Below are 24,619 nucleotides of genomic sequence, written 5' to 3' on the forward strand. Positions count from 1 at the left end.
TATTTTGATCACCCGCCGGCGAATTGTTTGGTCCAGGCATTTCATCACCCTCCGCTCACTGCTTTTCCCATAATACAAAACCATGTTTGACCATCCATCCACCCACCTTGCTTCGCAAAAAAAAAAACAAGTTTGTTGACCGCCATACGAATTGCCCTTACTCCTTCTAAGTCGATGCATTTGAGTAAACAACAAATGCGAATACGTGGACTCTAATCTGATCAGTCTTTCTGTTAGCAAGAGGAGAGGAGTAGAAAATAGTAGAATAGAGCTCCTTGTTTGCCTCAAACGGATAATATAACTGTTTTTTCTTTTTCGCGGAGTGAGAATCTAGAGAAAGAGAAGATGGCAGTGGCTATGAAAGCAGGAGGAGGTGGAAGGACTTTGCTGTCTATGGAATTGCCTCATGCTGTTATTCCTCGCTCTCAATCTCAAATACGTATTAAACCCTCCGGTACTACCTTCATTTTCAATCCTTCCTTTTCTGTAAAGCCTAATCACCGTCAGTTGGTATTTGTCACAAGAGCTGCTGATTCCGCACAACCTTCTTCATCAGCTTCTGTTAGCATCTCTAACAACAGCAACAAAACCGTTGTTCCTGACCCTGAATTCACCCTTGCCAAGGTCTCTTCTCTTCACTGACTAGTTTATGTTCAATTTGAAATTGCAATAGAATCTTATTTGAATGAAAGTTTTACTAGTTCTGTTATCGTGACTTTTGCATAATTGATTAGGTTAATTTTATTCTGTTTTTATACAATATGTTTGATCAATTTGGTCATAGTTTCACAGCTAAATGAAGTCTCATACGTATATGTTTAATTTCAGTATAATTTTAGGATCATGAGAACGATACTTTTATTTCACTAGAAGTGATTGTTTCCTGAGATGAACTTGTTGACATTTGGGAGAATACAAACTTTAATTTGATGGGAGAAACTGTAAACAAATTTGTTTAACTTATTGATAGGCCAGGAGTTTCTATCTGTATTCTTTAATAGAGTATCTTATATAAGTCGTCCAAGAAGGGCAATTAGTTTTATAGCAGAGCTTTGTCATTTGGATAAACTGTAAACCGACTGATACCCAAATCCGGCGGTATCCATGTTTCAGTCAGGAAACCCAATAATTTGGGGACTGACTAACAATAGGGATTCAGTAGCATTTCCGTACAAGAGTGGTCTAAAAAATGTTGCTCTCTTGCTTGTTTTCTGCAAAGGGTATCTTGTATTTTTGAAATGATCAATAACTGATCAGGATAACCATTAAAAATACTCCTTGTTACTCCTCAAAGTCTGAATATTCATTGTTAAAGATAAATCAATTCAGCGAGGGCATCATTTATATTCAGTCAACTCTGGGGACGTTTCTGTCATAATTGAAACTGAAATCCTCAGTTTTGCTTAACATGCATTGGTGGCTTAGTTCTCTTCTCCTTGTACTGATTTTGCAGGTTTCCTTTGGTGTTATTGGACTTGGCCTTGGAGTTTCACTTCTGTCGTGAGTCTTTAGCCTTTTTACCTTAACAATATCTTATATAACCCCTGTGGATTGATTTTTCACGCCCCATTTTTTCAGATATGGGTTTGAGGCCTATTTCAATATTCTTCCTGGTTCTGAATGGTCAGCGATCATGCTAACTTATGGATTTCCACTTGCAATTATTGGTATGGCTCTAAAGGTAACATTTTGTCTCGCATCTGTAGGATCCATGTTAATCTTACTTAACACGGTAATGACATTCGTAACTTAGATTTGCTGTTTGACATTGACTTCTTTTTTGCAGTATGCAGAGCTTAAACCAGTTCCGTGCATAACATATTCAGATGCAGAAGCATTGAGGGAGAAATGTGCTACTGAAATTCTCAAACAGGTAATTGAACTCTGTTGATTCAAATATTCAGTCCATCTTTAATAATTTTCTAGATTTTCACATCCAAATACTTTTCATGATATTTTTTTGGTTTTAATTTGTTCCTGGGAATGACATTCGTTAATCATAGTTGGTGCTGTATTATTTAACCTACAAGTCATTAAACAACTTCTGTTGCACTCATTAGGTGAGAAATGATGTTATTAGATTTCGATATGGTGATGAGCAGCATCTGGATGAAGCCTTGAAACGTATTTTCCAATACGGACAGGTATCCTTGTAGATCTTCCTGAACAAAACTTTGACACCAAAATGAGTGAGGAAACTTGTTTCAATATTTTTCCTCACAACATATGTATTTTGATGCCTTTCAATGTATAGGGTGGAGGAATTGCTCGAAGAAGCGCACCAATTCTGCAAAAGATACGTGAAGAGGCAAGCTTGTTATTTAATGTTTTTGCAAATCGTGACATTCACACACCTAGTACCCATTGGCCATAGTTCCTTGCTCAAAGGGGATCAGTTTAGCTCACTTTTTCTAAAATTTATGAAAATTATTGCCGCAGGTTACAGAAGACGGAAAATACAGTTTGGTATTGGTTTTCCAGGCAAAATCTCTTGAGATATCAGATTTTGAGAAACGGCAGGTACCTGCAACTTCTTCTCATTTTTTTAACTATTCAGTGTGCCGTTTTTTTATTAGTTGATTTGCAGAAGCATACATTCACATATTAGTTTGCTTTTAAGATTGAACAGTTATGTTACTAATATCAGAGAAAAGTAACTATTTAAATGTCGTGTAGGCAAAGTTTGCTTCATTCTTTGGGCCAGGAATCAGAGCAGAAATTAGTAAGTCCTCAGACGATCCAATTTATACTAACTTAGGTGTACTTAAGGCTCTACCAGCCTAAAATGTCTTCTATTTATTGCGATTTTTTTATCAAGTAAATTTTCCATCGATTGATCCAGTAGTTCGGTGCTTGCAGGGAAAGACGAGAATGACCTTTATGAAGTCTATCTTATTTCCGAAACAGCTTCTTCTTAAATATATGTATATATCAAATGTGTATGTAATTGTCCATTTTTACTTGTTTCTTCATCCAGATATTGTTATGCTAGTTAATACTTATCACTGCTCTGTGAAGAAAAAACTTGCATTCAACTTCAGCAGAAAAAAGGCTACAATTTTCTTTCAAAAAGTAGTAACAGTTATGGAAATTATACAAAAGGTCGCCTATTTTAGCATTTGATATCAGAGTAGGAGTATATAAAAAGAGTTACCTGGAAAGGAACCAAGTAAATAATTGCTGCTAATAGGTTCCCTAATCAGGTAAACACTGGTCAACAAACTTGGGCTACGAAGTCCTATTTTGTTAGATATATCGAGGATGTCAACTGTAAAGCTCATATCTTAAGTTTGAAATCAATACGAATACTTTTCCTTGCTATAAAACCAAATAGTAATTAGAATCAACACAAATACTTTTCCTTGCTATAAAACCAAATAGTAAATAGAATAAAATTAAGAGAAAATTACCCCATAATTTGCAGAGGAATAAAACTGAATCAACATCTCTGAACATGTCTAAAGGAAATTAAAATCAAATTGCCTAGTAACAGTATGTCTAAAGGAAATTAAAATCTATTTGCCTAGTAACAGTATGTATGTAACATTTGTAAGATCACGAACCATCTCTCCTGTACTCCTATTTGAACAGCTTACATACATTATATTGTATACATGTATAACAATGTTTATGAAATCTCCAGCAAAGACCTACAGAGATTTCTTTCCCTTCCTTTCCTTGTCTAATCTGTGAAGGAACAAAACAGTTAGTATCTCAGTTATAATAATAAAATCGATCGGTATTAAGATGGAAAAGGACAGGGTAACATCTTTAGTTTCTGCAGTTCTTGAGCATCCTTGAACTGAATGAATTTCACCTGGGAGAAACTCTAGTTACACGTAATAAGCAAATACAGTCTAAAAGGAAAACAAGTAAATTGCAATATTAACTTCATCGCAAAGAGGTAGAAAGTTTTCTAACGAAATAAGCAATTATAACAACATAATTCTTGCATGCCCACATTTCTCAAGAAAATCATTAGTTTGTATTGATTGGAAGAACAAACAATCCACTCGTACGTTAATTTTGAGATGGATAATCTCGAAGAATATAGGACGTGTAGTTAATCTAAATTTTTACCTGTAAACCTTAAAAAATCTACATAATGAAAAAAAAATTTGAAAAAGAAAATGTAAGTAATTATAGATTGTCAATAGACATGCAATATAGTAAGATGAGTACCTCAAACATGCCTTACTCCAGAATAATTACGAAGGTTGCTTATTCTAAAGATTTTGCGTTATGTTACTTATCCCTGTTGGCATCTTCATGTTTCAGCCTAAGTCTTCTCTTTCTGCAACAGTAAAGGTCAAGAGTTAGGACTTACCAAATAATGACAGGAATGCTTAAAATAGATCCAACAGAAAAGATTCCAAATATTTTGAAATCTAACACGGGAAAACTGTTGCCATGCAAACTACAAACTGTATGAAGTCTATGATTTTAGTCGACCAATTCTTCAAATTATTTAGTGTAACGACTTTGAATTCCCTTCAAATGAACACAAAACCCTCATTTTTCTATCACATGCCTTGATAGATGGGGTCTGTGAAACTGAATGAAAAAGAATTATTATAAAAATGTAGTCACAAAAACACATGCTCGAAGTGGCTGACTAGCTGGATGATTACCAACCCAATATCCATATACTGACACTCACAAGTTAGCATGAAATCCCGTGGAACCAATAAAAAGGCAAGAAGATAACACAATAAACCCTTATGAAATTCGAACAGGTTGGTAAATAGATGCTCCAGGATGACAAATGTACAAAGAGGATGAAGTAGGCTTGACTTGGATGGTAAGACTTATGGTTCTATTCTTTATTTCTTTCTGTCTTTCATTTCTTTTGGCCCCGTTTTCTGAGGAATGTCAATGCGGGCACTTTGGTAAAGAATTACCTAACTTTTTCCACGTGTGAAAAAGGTTTCGTTGGTCATGGTTGCAGATCACTTCTTCACAAGATTTCCAAATAAAGAATAGGAGTTAAATGACATGTTCTGGGATCATAAGCGAAAAAACTATTACAACTGAACAATATCGACAACAGTTGAAAGGAACATCCACATGTATTGCTAGAGCTAAATACGATATAACATGAAATTTAGGTAAGATTTACCAAAACCTCACAAACAAATAAAATTAAAATAAGCAAATGTAAATCCTTCTTGGCTAATAATTTAAGCAAACATGCACCTTATGGAAGAGATGTAATCCTCAACTGCTGTTTGCTGCTCACAATCATACGAGAACCACTTATCTCCAGGTGTATCAGAATCCCAGCTTCCAACATCTACGACAACTTTGATTATATCAGAAATTGTGAATTATACTTCGAAACTTTTAAAGATAATGAATGAAGCCAACCTTGAAGCATGATTGACGATCCAGATGAATGGCCTTTGAGACTCCAAAATGTATGGCCATTTCCTTCCGAAAGAATAGGTTCCGTTCTATACGCATGTGATCTTTGGTTTTCTAGATAAATTTTTAGCAAATAAGTTACACAATCTATCAAGGAAAAGAGCATGCAATTAACTCACTAACAAGGTTTTGTAAGGAAACGTTTTCAAATAGAAATTTTAATACGAGAGATCAATTATATTAATCAGATTTACATCAACATTCAAACTTGTTGTATATAAGACATACTTGATGCAATCAATCTTGCATTTAGTTGTCGTTCAAAAATATCAAGGCAGTACTACCACACTAAAATCTACGCTGAAGAAAACAAACAGAAAGATCATAGCATACTCTTAGGCACCATGTGCTTTGCTTCTAGTTTCTCCGCATGAGCATTTGCTGCTTCAGCTTGAATCTTTGAAATACGTTCCTCATGCTCAGAAATAGATACAGAATCACCACTTTCAGAGGCAATAACAGAGTTTGCAACCTCCTCACGCATCTTCAGAATCAGTTTGTCTTCCTAAAAAAAACCACTTCAATTAGAAAACACCTAACCCTGAAACATTGATTAAATTCTTTCAAATAAAAAGTAACTACCTTTTGTTTTGCAACATCAACCTTTTCTTTGGCCTTCCTCACTCTTTCAGAACATCTATCCTTTTCACCGTCAATCCATCTTCGCATGGTTCTGATAAAGCGACGCCATAAAAAAATTGAGGAACAGAGAAAAATTATGTTACGGAGACAGACAGTGAAGGGAGATGAAATATATCCCGTACGTGGTTCCGAGGGTCTCATCACATAAGAAGTTCAAAAGTCTCAACTTTTGCGAGAGTTCTAGCCTGTTATATACATCCACATCCTTTTGAAAGCAATTTGTCAAAGGAAATTCCTTCAAAGCATAGCTGGACTCAGCAACACATTTGTCCAAAGCTTGCAGCCACGAATTATCTACACTTGAAGGACGCGTAGATCTGCAGAGGAATATATCAGGTAATCAGCTGTACGATGCAAAACAAGAAAGTGCTATTTCGATAATACCCAGGTAAGAATCATTACTCTTCTCCCGTGTCCTTTTGTATCAAAGACAGCAATTGGATATGCATCTGAATGACCAAAGAGCACTGTCCGGGGCTCTTACTACTACACCCATTTGTTAGTAGTTCTTGAAGAATAGATTCAGTCTGTCCTTTCTTCAAATCTAGAACCTACATATTGAAAAATGAAACTAATAAAAGATAACTCCAGGACACCGAGATACAACAAATATCTGTTAAGCCGACCATGGAAGGCTTGGACATGCATAAACATGATTCAACAAATTTCGATCCATGCAACAGGGAACCAAGAAACTTATTAGCATTTAATTTAAGTTTCAAAACTTAATCAACTTGCATCAACGGATTTAACGGTAAACGTAGACTTCCCTTTTGATTTCAACATTAAGGTTTAACGTTGTATTGCTTTTAAGAAATCGTTACTTTCTAAATATAACTGATCCAGTTTAGTATAAGATATACCATGATTCTCTAATAAGTGCAATAGTAACTTCCAACTTTGAACACAGCTTAGACTAAGAGATGTCATTTTCTATTTGAATATGTGCAATGAGTTTGGGGACTTGTCGGTATGTGGTTGAATCTGAAGCTGACAAATGAACATGTTAAACCCAAGTTACCCTAACCTGTTCAAAAGCATTGCAGAATTCTAGGAATTGAAGAGCATGTCCAGCATCTTCAGAGGGTAGGGCAATGCCAGCTATAGTTATTAGCTCAACACCTTGAGGTAATGGAGTATCAAATTCTGCAGGGTTGATTACTGAATCATTCAATTCATCAGCATTTGTTTCACCCGTCTTCCCGTCATCACCCTTCGATACTCGGGATTTCTTAGACTTCTTTGTTTCAGGGCTAATATCGTCCTCATGCATGCTCTCACTATTGTTTCTCTCTGGAGAACTTACAATAGCACCTCCAAAATTAATATTCTGGTCAGTATCGCCGGGTATTTTACAATTGCTTCTCTGAATTGTATTCTCATCACTTTCTGATTCTAATGGCTTCTCATTCAAATCTGGAATAGCATTTCCATCTTGAGAATTTTCCTTCCCAAATACCTTCTGTGAAAAAACAAGCATAGCATTATATAAACAAGACAAACTCAGTACCTATAAACCAAAAAACTGCATAATTAATCAGTAAAGACGTTACACAAATTACTAATTGCGAATTATTTTATTTTATTTTAGAAATGGAGTCACTAGTTACTAACTGATAACAGAAAAGAGCGAAAAATATCAAACCTTGATAGAAGAAGAATGTTTTCTCTTTAAGGAAACCAGACACTCAGGGCCTCTGAGAGTCAGCAGTTGTGATACGGATTCATATCCCGTTGCTTTGGCTCTATGAATTAAGATACCAGTAGGTTCGTCTCCTCTCTTTTTCCTATGCAATTACATACATAACTCAATTATTAGCCACTGTCTAAACAATTAAGCAACAAACCATTACACCAGTATTTCTTAACACTTATCTACAGAAACTACAATTACAAATCCCTCTACATTTGGGACAGTACCATCCATCCAGTAATTTCACCTCTTCTGCTTTTTCTCCATACCTACATCAAAAACAAACCAAAAACCGAATTTATTAAAACGTTCTCATAAAACAATACCCAAATAATCTGAACTCCAAGAAGAAATACACATTTTATTTCAAACAAAATACAAGGATCTGACCTATTTGTGAGGCACTTGTGACAGAATTTTAAATTGCAAGGTTCATTTTTTTTTGGGCGCTCGTACAAGGTTTGCTATCGTTCTTGCATGCAGCTACTAGCTCCATGGTTTTTTGCCGGCACTACAACATTTCATCCAGAAAAACCAAAAAAAAAAATCAACAAAATCAATGAAATGAAAATGATATATTTTTCACCATTTAGGTATTCTAAGTATGATGATGAGATTTTACCTGATGGCAAGTAGTTCCATTCTCAGAATCATAGATTTTGCGCCCAACTTTACGAACTCCAGGACACTTTGTGCGCTTACCCTTATCAGCAGGTGGTGAAGAACTAGTAGTAATAGGAGGAGGAGGTGGATCAGATGATTCTAATGGTAATAATGGTTGAACATTTTTCTTTTTCTTAGGAGTTAGTGCCATTACCAACAAGACCTAAGAAGAAATGGATTTGAAAAATATTTCTAACTTCTTAGATCTTGGGTTTGTTGCCAGTGACTATCTCTCTATTTTTGTTTCGTTACTCTCTGTGGCCGGAGGAGGAATTTAGTGAAAGGGAGTAAAAATAAATAAAGGTTTTGTTTGGGATTCGATGTTGGGGTTCGACGAGGCGCCAATACAAATATTATTTAATTCCCGTTAGCAGACACCTGGCGTGCTTTAAAGAGTTTCCATTTTTATCTCATTTTGAAAAACAGTGTTTAATTCATGCTCTCAATTCATAGGCCAGTAAATGGGATAACAACCATTAAGACATTAAGTGCCATCAAGAGCATCACAGATTCATAATGTGAATACTAATCTCCCACCCCTTTAATGAGCGCAAGCTAATTTGGAGATATTCTAGGATTAAAATTCAGCCGTCAAAGTTCACAGGGTTAGAAAAAAATAATTCCGTGTGAACATTAGATTTAGGCCGTTGGATTTCCGTGTTTAGTTTTTAATGTCGGATTTCATTTTAACGGGAGGATTTTGTTGCAAATACGGTTAAATACAGGGATGTGTTTTCAATTCTTCGTAAGTCCTTTTTTTCTGGTATTTACACAAATACCATTTTTATAAAAATGACTATAAAAATTTTAAAACTTCGTATCTTTTAAATTATATAATTGATTTTTATAAACTTTATATAAACGAAAAGCTCTTTAAATTCTCTACGGAAAGAGTATAAACAAGGGCATCAAATTTTAAATTTTTAAATATAGATAAATGAATTTTAAAGGTAATTTTAAAAAAACTTATATCTTTTGTAATACTTTGTTCTCATAGTGTTCATGTATCTATATTTGACGTGCATAAAAAAAATGGTTTTTGATTTGTCACAAGAACATATCATAAAACATAACGTGCAACGCACGTATACTCGACTTGTATGGTATAATTTAGCATAATGTAAGTCAGTTTGTGTTATAGTGAGTTTTGAGCACCCCTATCGAAAGGTAAATTTTACGGGTGTAGCAAAGAGGGGTTGCAATCTCGAAAATGTTCCCCACCCCCTTAGTCTTCCCCCAACTTGCCTCCCACACTCACACACCCAATAATAATGGCTCATGTTTTTTTAGGGATAGGAACACAGTGTAAAATCTAAGATGTGGATGATATCACTTATTGGGAAGAAAATTGTGGGAAGTTTTTTAAGGTGTTAAGCAATTCCGCTGTAATCTACTATGAAATGTCTATATTAGCTTATTTTAGATTTGATTAGTTAATAAATTTTTGAGGTTACGTGGCCTATTTCTTGTTTTCTTTTTTGTAATTTGGTAGTTTTTTAATAAATTTCTTGTTTTACCAAAATAAAAGTATATTTAGCAAATAGATTCATTGAAATGTTGATGTCCGAAAGTAGAGATGTAGTTTTCATCTCCATTCAAAATTTGGAATAAAAAATTCGTCACTTGAAAACGGTTGTTTTAATTTCCTAGTAAAGGGCAAGGACTGGCCATACAAGATAAGGGTTCGGATTTCATCACCGTTCTCTTCTTACCCGTCTTAGGAAAACGACACCAAACGCGAACCTAAGCCTAAAATTTTGACTAGAACGAGACCGATAGGGTAACGAGCTTAACAGGAAAGTCATTCGAAAAATATTGGTTACTCTTTTAAGCATACTTCGAAGTTCTTGACGGTTTCTGTAAGTTGAATGCGTGACTGCGCCGCTTTGTAATACCGGTGAGGCCTTGGGTATCAAAGCTCCACCGAGCTTCCCTCGCCTCTATTCAACTTACTTTAACTCGGATTGATTCCAGAGTGGTTTGTTAAATTGTAACGAATTCCCCTTCGAAGGATTAGAAGCTGGTCTAGAAACAATCTAAGTGGAGCCATCGTGCTTTTTGTTTGCTAGAAATCAGTAGGTTTGCTGTGGTGGAGTCAGCCTTGTTTGTGTTTGCATAGAACACCCCTTCCTTTTTTTTAGGACTTTTCTTTTTGATTTTGTTTTTCTAGTGTATGCCCGAAGTTTTTGAACGGGCTTGGAAAAGAAACACTCTAGGTCGTTTGATTAGTGACAAAGTTCTTCTTGTGAAGGCGGGGAGCTCGAAGACTCTTCTTTTGAGAGCCCCGTTTTTGGAAACTTCAGTTTTGAGAATCTGTCTCTTCGTGAGGAAAGTACCCCTAGTACTCCTAGTCTTTTGGTAGTGCCAGAAATGGCAACTTCGAAAGCTTTGCTAAACCCAACTAGGACCTCTCGACCGTATTGTATCAAGTTAGCTGAAACCGAGGCAAATTATGAACTGAAACCCGGACTTTACAGATGCTCCCAATGTTTTTAGGGAAGGAGAATGAGAACCCCTATTTTCATGTTAGGAAATTTGAGGAAGTTTTTAGTACTCTGAAAATTAAAAACCTAAGTGATGATGCGTTGAAACTTAGGTTATTCCTCTTTTCCTTAAAAGATAAAGCCAAATCTTGGCTGTATAGTTTGGACTCTGAGTCAATTGAAACCTATGACCAACTTACTTCTGCCTTTATACATAAGTTTTTCCCAAGGAATAAAACATCGTCTATTAGGACACAAATATGTACTTTTGCCCAACAAGAGGGAGAATATTTATATAGGTACTTAGAAAGGTTCAATGACTTGATATATCAATGTCCTCATCATGGTTTGGAGAAGGTTAGGTTAGTTCAGATCCTCTACGAGAGTTTAGATTATTCAACAACAACCATGGTTGAGTCCTTATGCACAGGTGGGTTTGAGAATAAAACTAGTGATGAAGCGATGAAATTTTTGAATGAAATCGCTGATAAGACCAAACAATGGGAAAATAGTAGGGAACCCCAGAAAACAATTCTTCTAAGTAGAGGAAATGTTAATAGGGTAGAAGGATCTTATGAGTCAGATGCCAAAATAGCAGCTATAGCCAAAAGGTTAGAAGCCTTAGAATTAGGTCATTCTAGTGGTAGTAGTGGAAGAAATGAGCCTTTTTGGGAAGGTCATGCCGTTGAAGAGCAAGCCAATGCTCTTTATTACAACACTAGGTTTGATAACAGACAGAAGTTTGACCCATATTCAGAAACCTATAACCCTGGCTGGAGAAACCATCCAAACCTTTCTTGGTCCAAGGGCTAGAATCAAGGTCAGTCTAGTAATGCTCAGGTTCCCCCAGGTTTTGGCTATACTAAGAATCCTTCAGCTACAGCACAGTTTCATAACCCTTCGGATAAGAAGATTATGAGTTTAGAAGAGTCTCTTGCTTTGTTAACTCGTAACACTGTGTAGTTTCAGCAATCTGTTGCTCAAGGTTTAGAAGAAAATAAGAGAATAGGTCAGGCTAACTCTCAGGCTATTTCCGAGTTGAAAACCCAGGTTAGTCAGATAAATGAGTCTTTAAGAGAAAGAGGTAAGTTTCCTACTCAGACTCAACCCAACCCTAGAGGAATTAATGAAATAGGTGAAAGACCATATGATCATGTGAATGCTATTAAAACCCTTAGGAGTGGTAGAGTGATAGACAACAAGGTTTCCATGCCTGATAGTGAACATGCTGTAGTTCACCCTTCTGAACCAGAAACTGAGGAGACTGATAGAGTCTCTAAAGAGACCAATGAGGGTCATATTGAGCCCGACTTTGTCCCTAGAGCCCCAGTCCCACAGCTGCTAGTTCCAACTAAGAGGGAGTCCAATTTTAATAATGTATTGGAGGTTTTTAAGCAGGTAACTATCAACCTTCCACTACTAGATGCAATTAAGCAGATTCCCTCTTATGCCAAGTTTCTCAAGGATATGTGTACGCGAAAGCGAAAGCTTAATGTCCATAAGAAAGCCTTCCTAGCTAGTCAGGTGAGTTCTATTATTCAGAATACCACTACTCCTAAGTATAAAGACCCAGGCTCCCCTACCATTTCTTGCAAAATAGGTAAATACCGTGTTGAGAAAGCGTTGCTTGACTTAGGAGCTAGTGTGAACTTACTACCATATCATGTGTACCTTAAGCTAGGACTTGGTGAGATGAAACCTACCCAGATGACACTTCAGTTAGCTGATAGGTCCGTTAAATTCCTCGTGGAATGATCGAGGATGTTATCATAGAGGTTGACAAGTTTATTTATCCAGTGGATTTTGTTATCCCAGATACCCAACCTGTCCCTGACCCATAGAACCAGATACCGGTAATTTTAGGTCGCCCGTTTTTAGCTACATACAATGCGATCATTAACTGTCGAAATGGTATTATGAAATTGTCTTTTGGTAATATGACTATTGAGCTGAACATTTTTAATATTAGTAAGCTCCCCTCTGAACTAGATGACTCGAACATAGAAGAGGTGAACATGATAGGAACATTAGTCGAGGAGTCATTACCAAACACTTTGTTAAAATATCCATTAGAGAAATGCCTAGCTCATTTTGGGATTGATTTTGATGATGATAATGTGATTAATGAGGTGAATTCTTTGTTAGATTCAACCCCTTTGTTAGATACTAGTAATGGATGGAAACCTAAAGTCGAACCACTACCCGTTTCTAAGTCTACCCTAGTTCCTTCATTAGAAGAGCCTCCTAAGTTGGACCTAAAACCATTGCCAGATTCCCTGAAATATAGGTTTTTAGGCCCGTCTGAGACTTTACCTGTGATTATTGATTCCGTCTTGGATAGTGACCAGGAAAGTAGGCTGGTAACCGTCCTTCAAAACAACAAGGAAGCTGTAGGGTGGACCATAGATGACATAAAGGGTATAAGTCCCACTGTTTGTATGCATCAGATCTATTTAGAGAGTGATACCAAACCTTCTAGGGAGATGCAACGTCGACTAAACCCTAATATGAAAGAGGTAGTTCGAAACGAGGTCCTTAAGTTGTTAGATGCAGGCATTATCTACCCCATTTCAGACAGTAAGTGGGTCATCCCCGTTCAGGTTGTACCTAAGAAATCCGGTATTACTGTAGTCCAGAATGATAACAATGAGTTAATCCCGACCCGAGTGACCACGGGTTGGCATGTTTGTATTGACTATAGGAAATTGAACAAGGTCACTAGGAAGGACCACGTTCCCCTTCCCTTCGTCGACCAGATGCTAGAGAGATTAGCTGGACATAGTCACTACTGATTTTTAGATGGCTACTCTGGATATAATCAGATCGTTATTGCCCCATAAGACCAGGAGAAAACCAATTTTACCTGTCCCTTTGGTACCTTTGCGTATAGGCGCATGCCTTTCAGGCTTTGTAATGCCCCTGCGACTTTTCAGCGTTGCATGATGAGCATATTTTCTGACATGGTAGAACGGTTCTTAGAGGTCTTTATGGATGATTTTTCAGTGTTTGGTTCGTCTTTCGATGAGTGCTTGCATCATTTGTCACTAGTGTTGACTAGGTGTAAGGAAAAAAATTTAGTGCTTAATTGGGAGAAATGTCACTTCATGGTTCGTTCAGGAATTGTTTTAGGGCATATCGTATCTTCTAAGGGTATAGAGGTAGATAAATCCAAAGTTAACCTTATTAAGACTTTACAGGTCACAAAAATCGTAAGAGATATTAGGTCATTCTTAGGGCATGCAGGTTTTTATCGTCGATTCATTAAGGATTTTAGCCTAATTTCTAGACCTCTTTGATATTTGCTTGCAAAAGATGTTAAGTTTGTCTTTGATGATGCTTGTTTAGAGTCTTTTGAGAATCTTAAGAATTTACTCACTACCGCCCCCCTAGTCCAGGCACCCAACTGGAACCTACCCTTTGAGATCATGTGTGATGCTTCAGATTATGCTATTGGTGTTGTGCTAGGTCAGCGAGAAAACAAATTACTTCATGTGATTTACTATGCTAGCAAAACTCTGAATGATGCCCAGTTGAACTATACCATTACCGAGAAGAAACTGTTAGCCATTGTGTTTGCCTTAGACAAGTTTAGACCCTATCTCTTAGGTTCTAAGATCATCATATATACTGATCATGTTGCTTTGAAATATCTTTTGTCTAAGAAGGATACAAAACCTAGATTGATTAGGTGGATCCTTTTGTTGGAAGAGTTTTATCCAAACATTAGAGACAAAAAGGGTGCCGAAAATGTTGTAGCAGACCACTTTTTCAGGCTAGTTGTTAGTTCCACTGATGATTCCCTTCTTATAACGGATAGCTTTCCTAATGAACAATTGTTCTTTATTACCCAATTACCTTGGTATGCGAATATAGTGAAATATCTTGTTACTGGTCGAATGCCCCAACATTGGGGTAAACAAGATCGTTCTAGGTTTTTAGCTGAGGTTAAGCACTTCTTTTGGGATGATCCTTATATGTTTAAGTATTGTCCATACCAGATTATTAGGAGATCTATACCTGAGAGTGACCAGTCCAGTATTATTTCCTTTTGTCATGATCATGCTTGTGGGGGTCACTTTAGTGCTAAGAAAACTGCTGCTAAGATATTGCAGTGTGGATTCTATTGGCCTTCGTTGTTTAAAGACTCCCACAGTTACTGTGTGACTTGTGAACGTTGCCAGAAATTAGGAACCATTTCTGTAGGAACATGATGCCGTTGAACCCTATTTTAGTTGTGGAGGTCTTTGACGTGTGGGGTATTGACTTTATAGGTCCGTTTCCTAATTATTTTGGTAACTTATACATCCTTGCCGCTGTAGACTATGTCTCTAAGTGGATTGAGGCGGCTGCTGATGTGATTTGTAGATAGTGGTAAAAGTGGTTCGATTCTCAGACTTGTGAAGGATATTAATTAGACTTAAATTCTAATATTAAAATAGAAAACTCACTAAAAATTATAGCAAACTCAATCAAAGATGATATCAATACTAAAAGAAATACTGAGGCTAAGATTCCACTATTTTCCAAGTTCAAAGTGATTAAACCAATACTTATATTTATGCAATTTTCTGGTTTAATTTGATTCTAAAATATTGCAACAAGTAGATTTTCAAAAGTAGTAATTGTAAATACCAAGTACGAAGCATCAAAAGTCTTAAAACTAAGCATACTCCATCAAAATAGATCACAATCACTCAAATAAAAATCATATTCAATAATAGTTCAAGGCAAATAATCATATAATTATTGCAAATAAAAAGATAAAATAGAATTTACCACTTTTTGTTGGAAAAATAGCTTCCTCTATCGCCTCAGCAATGGGGTTTAGCTCCTCATATTAATCATGATCTCAAAATATGTGTTTGTTGCTCAAAAGATGATTAAAAGAGTGAAAAGTAATAACACAGACTGTTTGCAACAGTGTATTGGTGTTGCAAAACAGTTGTTACAGAAAACTGTTGTAATTACTGTTGCTTTGTCGCTGATTTTAAGACCCTAGAATACGACTTCCCTGCACAACTTAATGTTCTTCAGCTGTTAAACAACGACACTGTTCTGCGACTGTTTCCCGTGCGTCAATGTTCTTCGCGTTCTTCCTCTTCAGCAGCAACAGCAGCAGCAGAAACAGAGTTTGGTAAAGCTCTGATTTCTTCTTCTCTGGCTCTCCTTAGGTTCCCAAACTCTCGACACCTCTTCTATATGACCCAAGACATCTATTTATATCAAAAATACCGATTAAATCTCTCCTAAATCTTCCAAAATCTCTTTCCTTCTCTTCATGGCCAAGTTGCGGCAATTTCTTGTTTTAGAATTTCTACGCGTTTCTGAGCTTTCCTTTTTATTATAAACTCTTCCTTAGATAGATACAAATCTTTGGGAAAGTGTATAGCACTTTAATCTCTCTAAAATTCCCTAAAACAGGTCACACACGTGACTTTTCATATTTTCTGTTGTGAGAAAAATCCGTCGATTGAGCCCAGTCTAATCGATTTAAACACCCATATCAGATTCCTAGACCCATAAGGAGTCTATCCTATGAAAATCAGAGGTTTAATCGACCTCAAACTCCTCCAAATCACAATTTCCAAAACCGTTCTTCAGTGCACCTATTTTCCCGCCAAAACCTGGTTTTTGAAATGTTGAAGATGGTTGCCCCTTATCCAGGGTAGGGGTGCGATTAGCAACTGCCTGGAAATGGGATGCCCTTTAGTAATTAGGTTACCCCTTATCCAAAGTGAGAGTCCAAATAGCAAATGTCCTCCGGTTGCTTTCCGACAACTTTTCGAGCCAATTTTTTCCAAAAATGTTTATTGGCCAAAAATACCTACAAATAAATAAAACACCATAATAAGTACAAAAATGAGCCCTAACAATATATAGAATCGAGACAAATTGGACACAAAAATGTGTCTATCAAATACCCCCAAACCTATTATTTGCTAGTCCTCGAGCCAAAATAAAATAGAAATAAAATCCTAACTCACTTTCGCAGGCATCGTCGATTGCGTTTAGCGTATGCAATAACCCTTTAAACCCCTAGGTGTCCCTAGTGGCAGAGTGTTGTCTCCGGAGGGCTTACCAGAGGTATACCCACAAAACCTTTATACTCCATACCCTAGATATCTACACAGAACCTTGGAAGGCACTAAAGAATCTCCTTGGTTGGCATACTTATTGACTACAGGAGGAAGTACCCTGATGCGAAGTTCCAATTGTTGTACACGAGTTTGCACTCAAGCATACTAAAATTCATATGAAGTGACAGAGATCTACTCAGATAGTCGCACTATGGACATCAATATCCGGAGTCAAAACTAATCACATGGATAGATCAAGAAGATTGATATAGAAAAACATAGATGGCTTTGATGTTTACTAGGTGAACGGTGTTTCTCATATCTGTCTGAAGGCCTCCGCCAAAATGAACCTATCCTAATGGACTGAGATACCGGTCTGACTAATATCAACAAACTGGCATATACGACGGTACCAGTGGTCGATAATCCTAACTCTAGGTCAACACAACTGGCATATACAAGGGTTCCAGTGGTCGATCCAGTTGGTCTGATGGTCTGGTCTCTCTCTTTTTTTTCTTTTTTTTCTTTTTTTTTGTATCTCAATCACTCTAATTCATCCTAGCATTGGTAACAACTTGAATCGTGAGCCCCACATAATCACTAAGAGAAACATAGTTTAAAAACAAAACAAAATAAAAACAGAAGTGAAAAGGACTCAACGAGATATAGTGAAACTATCATGTTATTTCTAACACCTGAGCTCTGTGCTTTTATGAATAGACTCTTTAGATGTTGCCATCTAGTCAGATTGGTTCCTCAACTCCTACAATCAAAATGCTTCCATTCACTTAGATTGGTTAGTGCCATCCTTAATAGGGATAAATTTCTAGGCTCTAGAGTTTATTTATTGCAACGAAAAGGTAACAAAAAGTTCTACCCCACCCCCAAAATTAAATCTAACATTTTCTTCAATGTTTTTAATCAAAGAACAGTACCAAAAATATAAGTAACATGAGGAAATAGTAAAGAGAGAAGTCGGAAAGATAGTACCTGGGTGAAGTGTAACCAGAAACCTACAAAAATATTATACAACATACAAAATCGCCTCGATGGTCAATCAAGGTAAACAGGGTCCTCCGGAGGGACCTCCTCAACATCACATGTAGGAAAAGGCTCTAAAAAGGGATTCAATCGCTGACCGTTAACCTTCGAAGAACTACTACCATCTGGTGTCTCAATCTCAACAGCGCCATGAGGAAAAACAGTACGGACCACAAAAGGACCGGTCCACCGAGAGCGCATCTTCCCGGGGAATAGATGCAAACGAGTGTCATACAGAAGAACTTTTTGACCTGGAGAAAATGACTTTCGTAAAATATTCCTATCATGCACAAGTTTCAATTCGTTCTTATACTCCTTAGCACTATCGTATGCATCTCTACGAATCTCTTCCAACTCATTGAGATGGAGCTTTCTTTGAGCTCCTGCCTTGTCAAGTGAAAATTTTAAGTTCTTAATAGCCCAATAGGCTCGATGCTCTAACTCAACATGCAGGTGACATGCCTTGCCAAATACTAAACAATAAGGTGACATTCCAATGGGTGTCTTAAATGCAGTACGGTAAGCCCATAACGCATCAGTAAGCCTCGACGACCAGTATTTCCTATTTGGATTAACTGTTTTCTCTAGAATACGTTTAATTTCCCTATTGGAAACCTCTACCTGACCACTAGTCTGAGGGTGATATGGGGTTGCTACTTTATGGGTAATACCGAATTGTTTCATTAAAAGAGCAAACGGTCTATTACAAAAGTGTGAACCTCCATCACTAATTATAGCTCGCGGCGTACGAAAACGTGTAAGTATATTCTCTTTCAAAAACTGGACTACGACCCTGTGGTCATTCGTTTTACACGGAACCGCCTCAACCCACTTAGATACATAGTCTACAACGACAACTATGTAAAGATAACCAAACGAAATAGGAAATGGACCCATAAAATCAATGCCCCACACATCAAAGACCTCAATCACTAAAATAGGGTTCAAAGGCATCATATTTCTACGGGAAATGGTTCCTAACTTCTGGCAACGCTCACAAGAAACACAATGACTATGGGAATCTTTAAACAACAAAGGCCAGTAAAATTCACACTGCAAAATCTTAGCAGCAGTCTTCTTAGCACTAAAATGACCCTCACATGCATGTTCATGACAAAAGGAGATAATACTAGACTGGTCACTCTAAGATACACATCTCCTAATAATCTGGTCCGTACAATACTTAAACAGATAAGAATCGTCCCAAAAGAAATGCTTAACCTCAACATTGCTTACCCCAATGTTGAGGGTTCGACCAGTAACAAGATAATTCACTATATTTGTATACCAAGGTGATTGGGAAATAGAGAACAATTGTTCATCAGGAAATCTATCCCTTATAGGAAGGGAATCCCTAGGGGAACTAACAACTAGCCTAGACAAGTGGTCTGCTACTACATTTTCTGCACCCTTTTTGTCTCTAATGTCTGGGGAAAATTCCTGTAACAATAGGATCCATCTAATCAATCTAGGTTTGGTATCCTTCTTAGATAAAAGGTATTTCAAAGTAGCATGATCTGTATAGATTATGATCTTAGAACCTAATATGTAGGACCTAAACTTATCCAAGGCAAACACGATGGCTAAAAGTTCCTTCTCGGTAGTTGTACAGTTCATTTGGGCATCATTCAGAGTTTTGATAGCATAATAAATCACATGAAGTAATTTGTTTTCTCGTTGTCCTAAAACGACGCCTATAGCATAATCTGAAGAATCACACATAATCTCAAAGGGTAGGTTCCAGTTAGGTTCCTGGACTATCGGGGCAGTAGTGAGTAAAGTTTTAAGCTTCTCAAAAGCCTCTAAACAAGCATCATCAAAGACAAACCTAACATCTTTTGCAAGAAAATTTCAAAGAGGTCTAGAAATCAAGCTAAAATCCTTAATGAATCGACGGTAAAAACCTGCATGCCCTAGGAATGACCTAATATCTTTTACGGTTTTTGGGACTTGTAAAGTCTTAATAAGGTCAACTTTGGCTATACCCTTTGAAGAGACGATGTGCCCTAACACAATTCCTGATTTAACCATGAAATGGCATTTTTCCCAATTAAGCACTCAATTTTTTTCCTTACACCTAGTCAACACTAATGTCAAATGATGCAAGCACTCATAGAAAGATGAACCAAACACTGAAAAATCATCCATAAAGACCTCTAAGAACCGTTCTACCATATCAGAAAATATGCTCATCATACAATGCTGAAAAGTTTCCGGGGCATTACATAGCCCTAAAGGCATGCGTTTATACGCAAAGGTACCAAAGGGACAGGTAAAAGTGGTTTTCTCTTGGTCTTATGGGGCAATAACGATCAAATTATAACCGGAGTAGCCATCTAAGAAGTAATAGTGACTATGTCCAGCTAATCGCTCTAGCATTTGGTCGATAAAAGGAAGGGGAAAGTGATCCTTCCTTGTGACCTTGTTCAATTTTCTATAGTCAATACACACACGTCATCCCGTGGTCACTCGGTTTGGGATTAATTCATTATTATCATTCTGGACTACAGTGATACCTGATTTCTTGGGGACAACCTGAACAGGGCTGACCCACTTACTGTCTGAAATTGGGTAAATAATACCCGCATCTAACAACTTAAACACCTCTTTTAGAACTACCTCTTTCATGTTAGGGTTCAGTCGACGTTGCATCTCTCTAGAAGGTTTGGAGTCTTCCTCTAAATGAATCTGATGCATACACACAGTAGGACTTATACCCTTAATGTCTGCTATAGTCCACCCTAAAGCTTCCTTATTGTCTTGAAGTACATTTACTAGCCTACTTTCCTGATCACTATCAAAATTGGAAGCTACAATCACAGGTAAAGTCTCAGATGGGCCTAAAAACACATACTTTAGAGTATCGGGTAGTGGTTTAAGGTCCAACTTTGGGGGCTCTTCTAAAGAAGGAATTAGGGTAGTCTCAGAAACTGGTAACGGTTCGAACCTAACTTTCCATCTATCAGTGTATAACACAGGGGTAGAATCTAATAGAGCATTCACCTGTTCAACAGCGCTATCATCGTCAAAATCTAAACCAAAATGGGATAAACAACTTTCTAATGGGTCTTCAGACAAGATGTTTGGTAATGACTCCTGAACTAAGGCTTCTATTATCGTCAAAATCTAAACCAAAATGGGATAGACAACTTTCTAATGGGTCTTCAGACAAGATGTTTGGTAATGACCTCCTCAACACATGTGTCATCTAGCTCATGAGGTTGCTTACTGACATTAAAAATGTTCATCTCCATAGTCATATTACCAAAAGATAAACTCATCGCACTATTTCGACAGTTAATGATCGTATTAGACGTAGCTAAAAATGGGCGACTTAAAATCACAGGTATCTGGTTCTATGGGTCAGGGACAGGTTGGGTATCTAGGACCACAAAATCCACTGGATAAATAAACTTGTCGACCTCAATAAGAACATCCTCGATAACATCTCGAGGGATTTTAACAGACCTATTAGCTAACTGCAGTGTCATATGAGTAGGTTTCATTTCACCAACTCCTAACTGTAAGTATACATGGAATGGCAGTAAGTTCACACTGGCTCCTAAGTCAAGTAAAGCTTTTTCTACCCGGAAGTTACCTATTGTGCAAGCAATGGTAGGAGAACCTGGGTCTTTGTACTTTGGAGTTGTGGTGTTCTGAATGAATGAACTTACGTGACTGGATAAAAAGGCTTTCTTATGGACGCTAAGTTTTCGCTTTCGCGTACACATATCCTTAAGGAACTTGGCATAAGCAGGAATTTTCTTAATTGCATATAATAAGGGAAAGTTTATGGTAACTTGCTTAAAAACCTCCACTATGTCATTAAAGTTCGATTCCTTCTTTGTTGGTACTAATAGCTGAGGAAATGGGGCTCTAGGCCTAAAATCAGACCTTTCAGAAACCGAATTCACATCATCAGAAACTTTATCAGTCTCTTCAGCTACTGGTCCTGAGAGGTGAGATCCTAAGGGGTGAACTACAATATGTTCACTATCGGGCATGGTTACCTTATTGTCTACAACTCTACCACTTCTAAGGGTTCTAACAGCATTCAATTGATTCGATGGTTTTGCACCTAATTCATGAACTCCTCTAGGGTTGGGTTTTGTTTGACTAGGAAACTTACCTTTTTCTCTCAAAGAATCACTTATCAGACCAACCTGGGTTTTTAACTCGGAAATAGCTTGACTATTTCTTGTCATATCCTGTTACTAGCTTGTAGACTTTGTTCTACGGATAACTCGAATTTTGCAGTTCGCTGAGTTAACAAGGCGAGAGATTCCTCTAAACTTAGGATTTTCTTATCTGACTGATTTTGAAACTGAGCTAGTCCTGAAGGATTCTTAGTATAGAGAAAACCTGGGGGAGCATTAGAATTACTAAACTGACCTTGACTTTGGCCCTTAGACCACGAAAGGTTCGGATGGTTTCTCCAACCAGGATTATAGGTTTCTGAATATGGGTCAATCTTTTGACGGTTATCAAATCTAGTGTTATTATAAAGAGCATTGGCCTGCTCTTCAATATTCTGGCCTTCCCAAAAAGGCTCCAATCTACTACTAGTCTGGCCCACTTCTAAGGCTTCTAACCTTTTTGCTATAGCAGCAATTTTGGCATCTGATTCATAGCCTCCTTCTACCCTATTAACGTTTCCTCTACTTAAAAGAATTGTTTTCTGGGGCGCCCTACTATTTTCCCATTGCTGGGTTTTTTCGGCGATTTCATTAAAAAATTCCATCGCCGCATCAACAGTTTGGTTTTCAAATCCACCAGTGCATAGAGACTCAACCATGGTCGTTGTGGAATAATCTAAACCCTCATAAAGGATCTGAACTAGCCTAACCTTTTCTAAACCATGATGAGGACACTGGGATAATAAATCATTGAACCTTTCCAAATACCTATATAAAGATTCTCCGTCTTGTTGTGAAAATATGCATATTTGCATCCTAATAGACGATGTTTTGTGCCTAGGGAAAAACTTATTGAAAAAGGCAGATGTAAGTTGTTCATATGTCTCAATTGACTCGGAGTCCAAACTATACAGCCACGACTTGGCCTTATCTTTCAGGAAAAATGGGAATAACTTAAGTTTCAAAGCATCATCATCTAAGCCTCTAATTCTTAGAGTACTACAAATTTCCTCAAAATCCCTAACATGGTAATAAGGGTTTTCATTTTATTTCCCTAAAAGGATTGGGAGCATCTGTAAGGTCCCAGGTTTCAGTTCATAGGGTGCCTCCGTTTCAGCTAACTTAATACACGAAGGACGGGTAGTCCTAGTTGGATTCAACAAAGCTTTCAAAGTTTCCATTTCTGGCGCTATCGGAGCAACAAGGATTCTCTCCTCAGTCAAAGGACGTTCAAAAACAGACTCTTCAAAAGTCGGACTTTCTAGATTAAGGTAATCGAGACGCTTCGAACTAATAGGTTTCTCTTTAACAAATATACCTAGTGCGTCTCTTTTACGTTCAAGCATACAATAGAATTTTCTAAATTGGAAGGGTAAGCAAACACAGATCAAGTCCGACTCAACCAAATCAAACCTATTGATTTCTAGCAAACATAAAGCATGATGGCTCCACTTAGATTGTTTCTAGACCAGCTTCTAATCTGTCGAACGGGAATTCGTTAGAATTTAAGCAAACCCCTCTGGAATCAATCTGAGTTAACGTAAGTTGAATAGAGGCGAGGGAAGTTCGGTGGAGCTTTGATACCCAAGGCCTCACCGGTATTACAAGGCGGCGCAGTCACACATTCAACTTACAGAAACCGTCAAGAACTTCGAAGTATGCTTAAAAGAGTAACCAATATTTTTCGAATGACTTTCCTGTTAAGCTCGTTACCCTATCGGTCTCATTCTAGTCAAAATTTTAGGCTTAGGTTCGCGTAGGTTACGTGTTCCTAAAGCGGGCAAGAAGAGAACGGTGATGAAATCCCAACCCTTATCTTGTATGGCCAGGCCTTGCCCTTTACTAGAAAAATAAATGTCCGTATTCAGTCCTCAACATATATGCATACGAAGGAATCCAGTAACTCGCTGACAGGGGATTCGCGAGTGTTTAGAATCTTACCTCCCGTTCCAGACAGGGGATGAATCAGTTCTAGTCGATTCGGGCCACTGACTCCGATGTCCAGACAGGAGACAATATCGTAATTGTCCTCCTTCTCTGCAAACAATTTATATTTAAAGTACCCTTCCGTAGGGTAATAAAAAAAATAATGTCCCAAAGTCCAAAAGTCCAAAAAAAATAAAGAAAAATTACAAAAATAATAAACCCTAATACAGTTTTTTTTTTTAAATAAAATAAACAAACCCTAAACTAAAATTGTCTAAAATAAAATTTGTCTTCTTTTCTGTTCTTTTTGCTTTAATCTTTAGCTCCAAGTCTTTATGAAATCACCAAACTCCTTGGCTCAATTTTCTTTATGATCCAGAACCTGTAGACACAAGATAAATACCCAAAAACATAAAAAAGGACAAAAATAATAAAATAAAATAAATCTAAAACCCTAAAGACAAGTCCGCGTCGGTGATGAGTGCTAAATAGTGCATATTTATATATATTTTTGTTGGCATTTAACTCATCTTT

At 37.2% G+C, this 24,619-nt stretch overlaps 2 protein-coding genes across 2 annotated transcripts; one reads left to right on the plus strand and one right to left on the minus strand.

Moving 5' to 3' along the window:
* Positions 1 to 228: 228 nt before the first annotated feature.
* LOC113303054 (thylakoid membrane protein slr0575-like) lies at positions 229 to 3,091 on the plus strand. Its single transcript, XM_026552040.1, has 9 exons — positions 229 to 624; positions 1,454 to 1,500; positions 1,579 to 1,681; positions 1,787 to 1,873; positions 2,061 to 2,144; positions 2,255 to 2,308; positions 2,440 to 2,520; positions 2,677 to 2,722; positions 2,860 to 3,091. Exons 1-9 carry the CDS (start codon positions 346 to 348, stop codon positions 2,916 to 2,918), a joined length of 840 nt encoding a protein of 279 aa, XP_026407825.1. The 5' UTR covers positions 229 to 345; the 3' UTR covers positions 2,919 to 3,091.
* Positions 3,092 to 3,417: 326 nt separating this feature from the next.
* Positions 3,418 to 8,662, minus strand: LOC113306853. Its single transcript, XM_026555767.1, has 12 exons — positions 8,382 to 8,662; positions 8,150 to 8,270; positions 7,987 to 8,028; positions 7,712 to 7,853; positions 7,094 to 7,528; positions 6,469 to 6,617; positions 6,189 to 6,383; positions 6,007 to 6,097; positions 5,758 to 5,929; positions 5,368 to 5,478; positions 5,197 to 5,293; positions 3,418 to 4,294 (listed from the first exon to the last, which is right to left on the minus strand). The coding sequence occupies exons 5-12, from the start codon at positions 7,337 to 7,339 to the stop codon at positions 4,246 to 4,248; spliced, it is 1,110 nt and encodes a 369-aa protein (XP_026411552.1). The 5' UTR covers positions 7,340 to 7,528; positions 7,712 to 7,853; positions 7,987 to 8,028; positions 8,150 to 8,270; positions 8,382 to 8,662; the 3' UTR covers positions 3,418 to 4,245.
* Between the last annotated feature and the right edge of the window lie 15,957 nt (positions 8,663 to 24,619).

This window comes from Papaver somniferum, chromosome 8, assembly GCF_003573695.1.
Source record: "Papaver somniferum cultivar HN1 chromosome 8, ASM357369v1, whole genome shotgun sequence".
Lineage (NCBI taxonomy): Eukaryota > Viridiplantae > Streptophyta > Magnoliopsida > Ranunculales > Papaveraceae > Papaver > Papaver somniferum.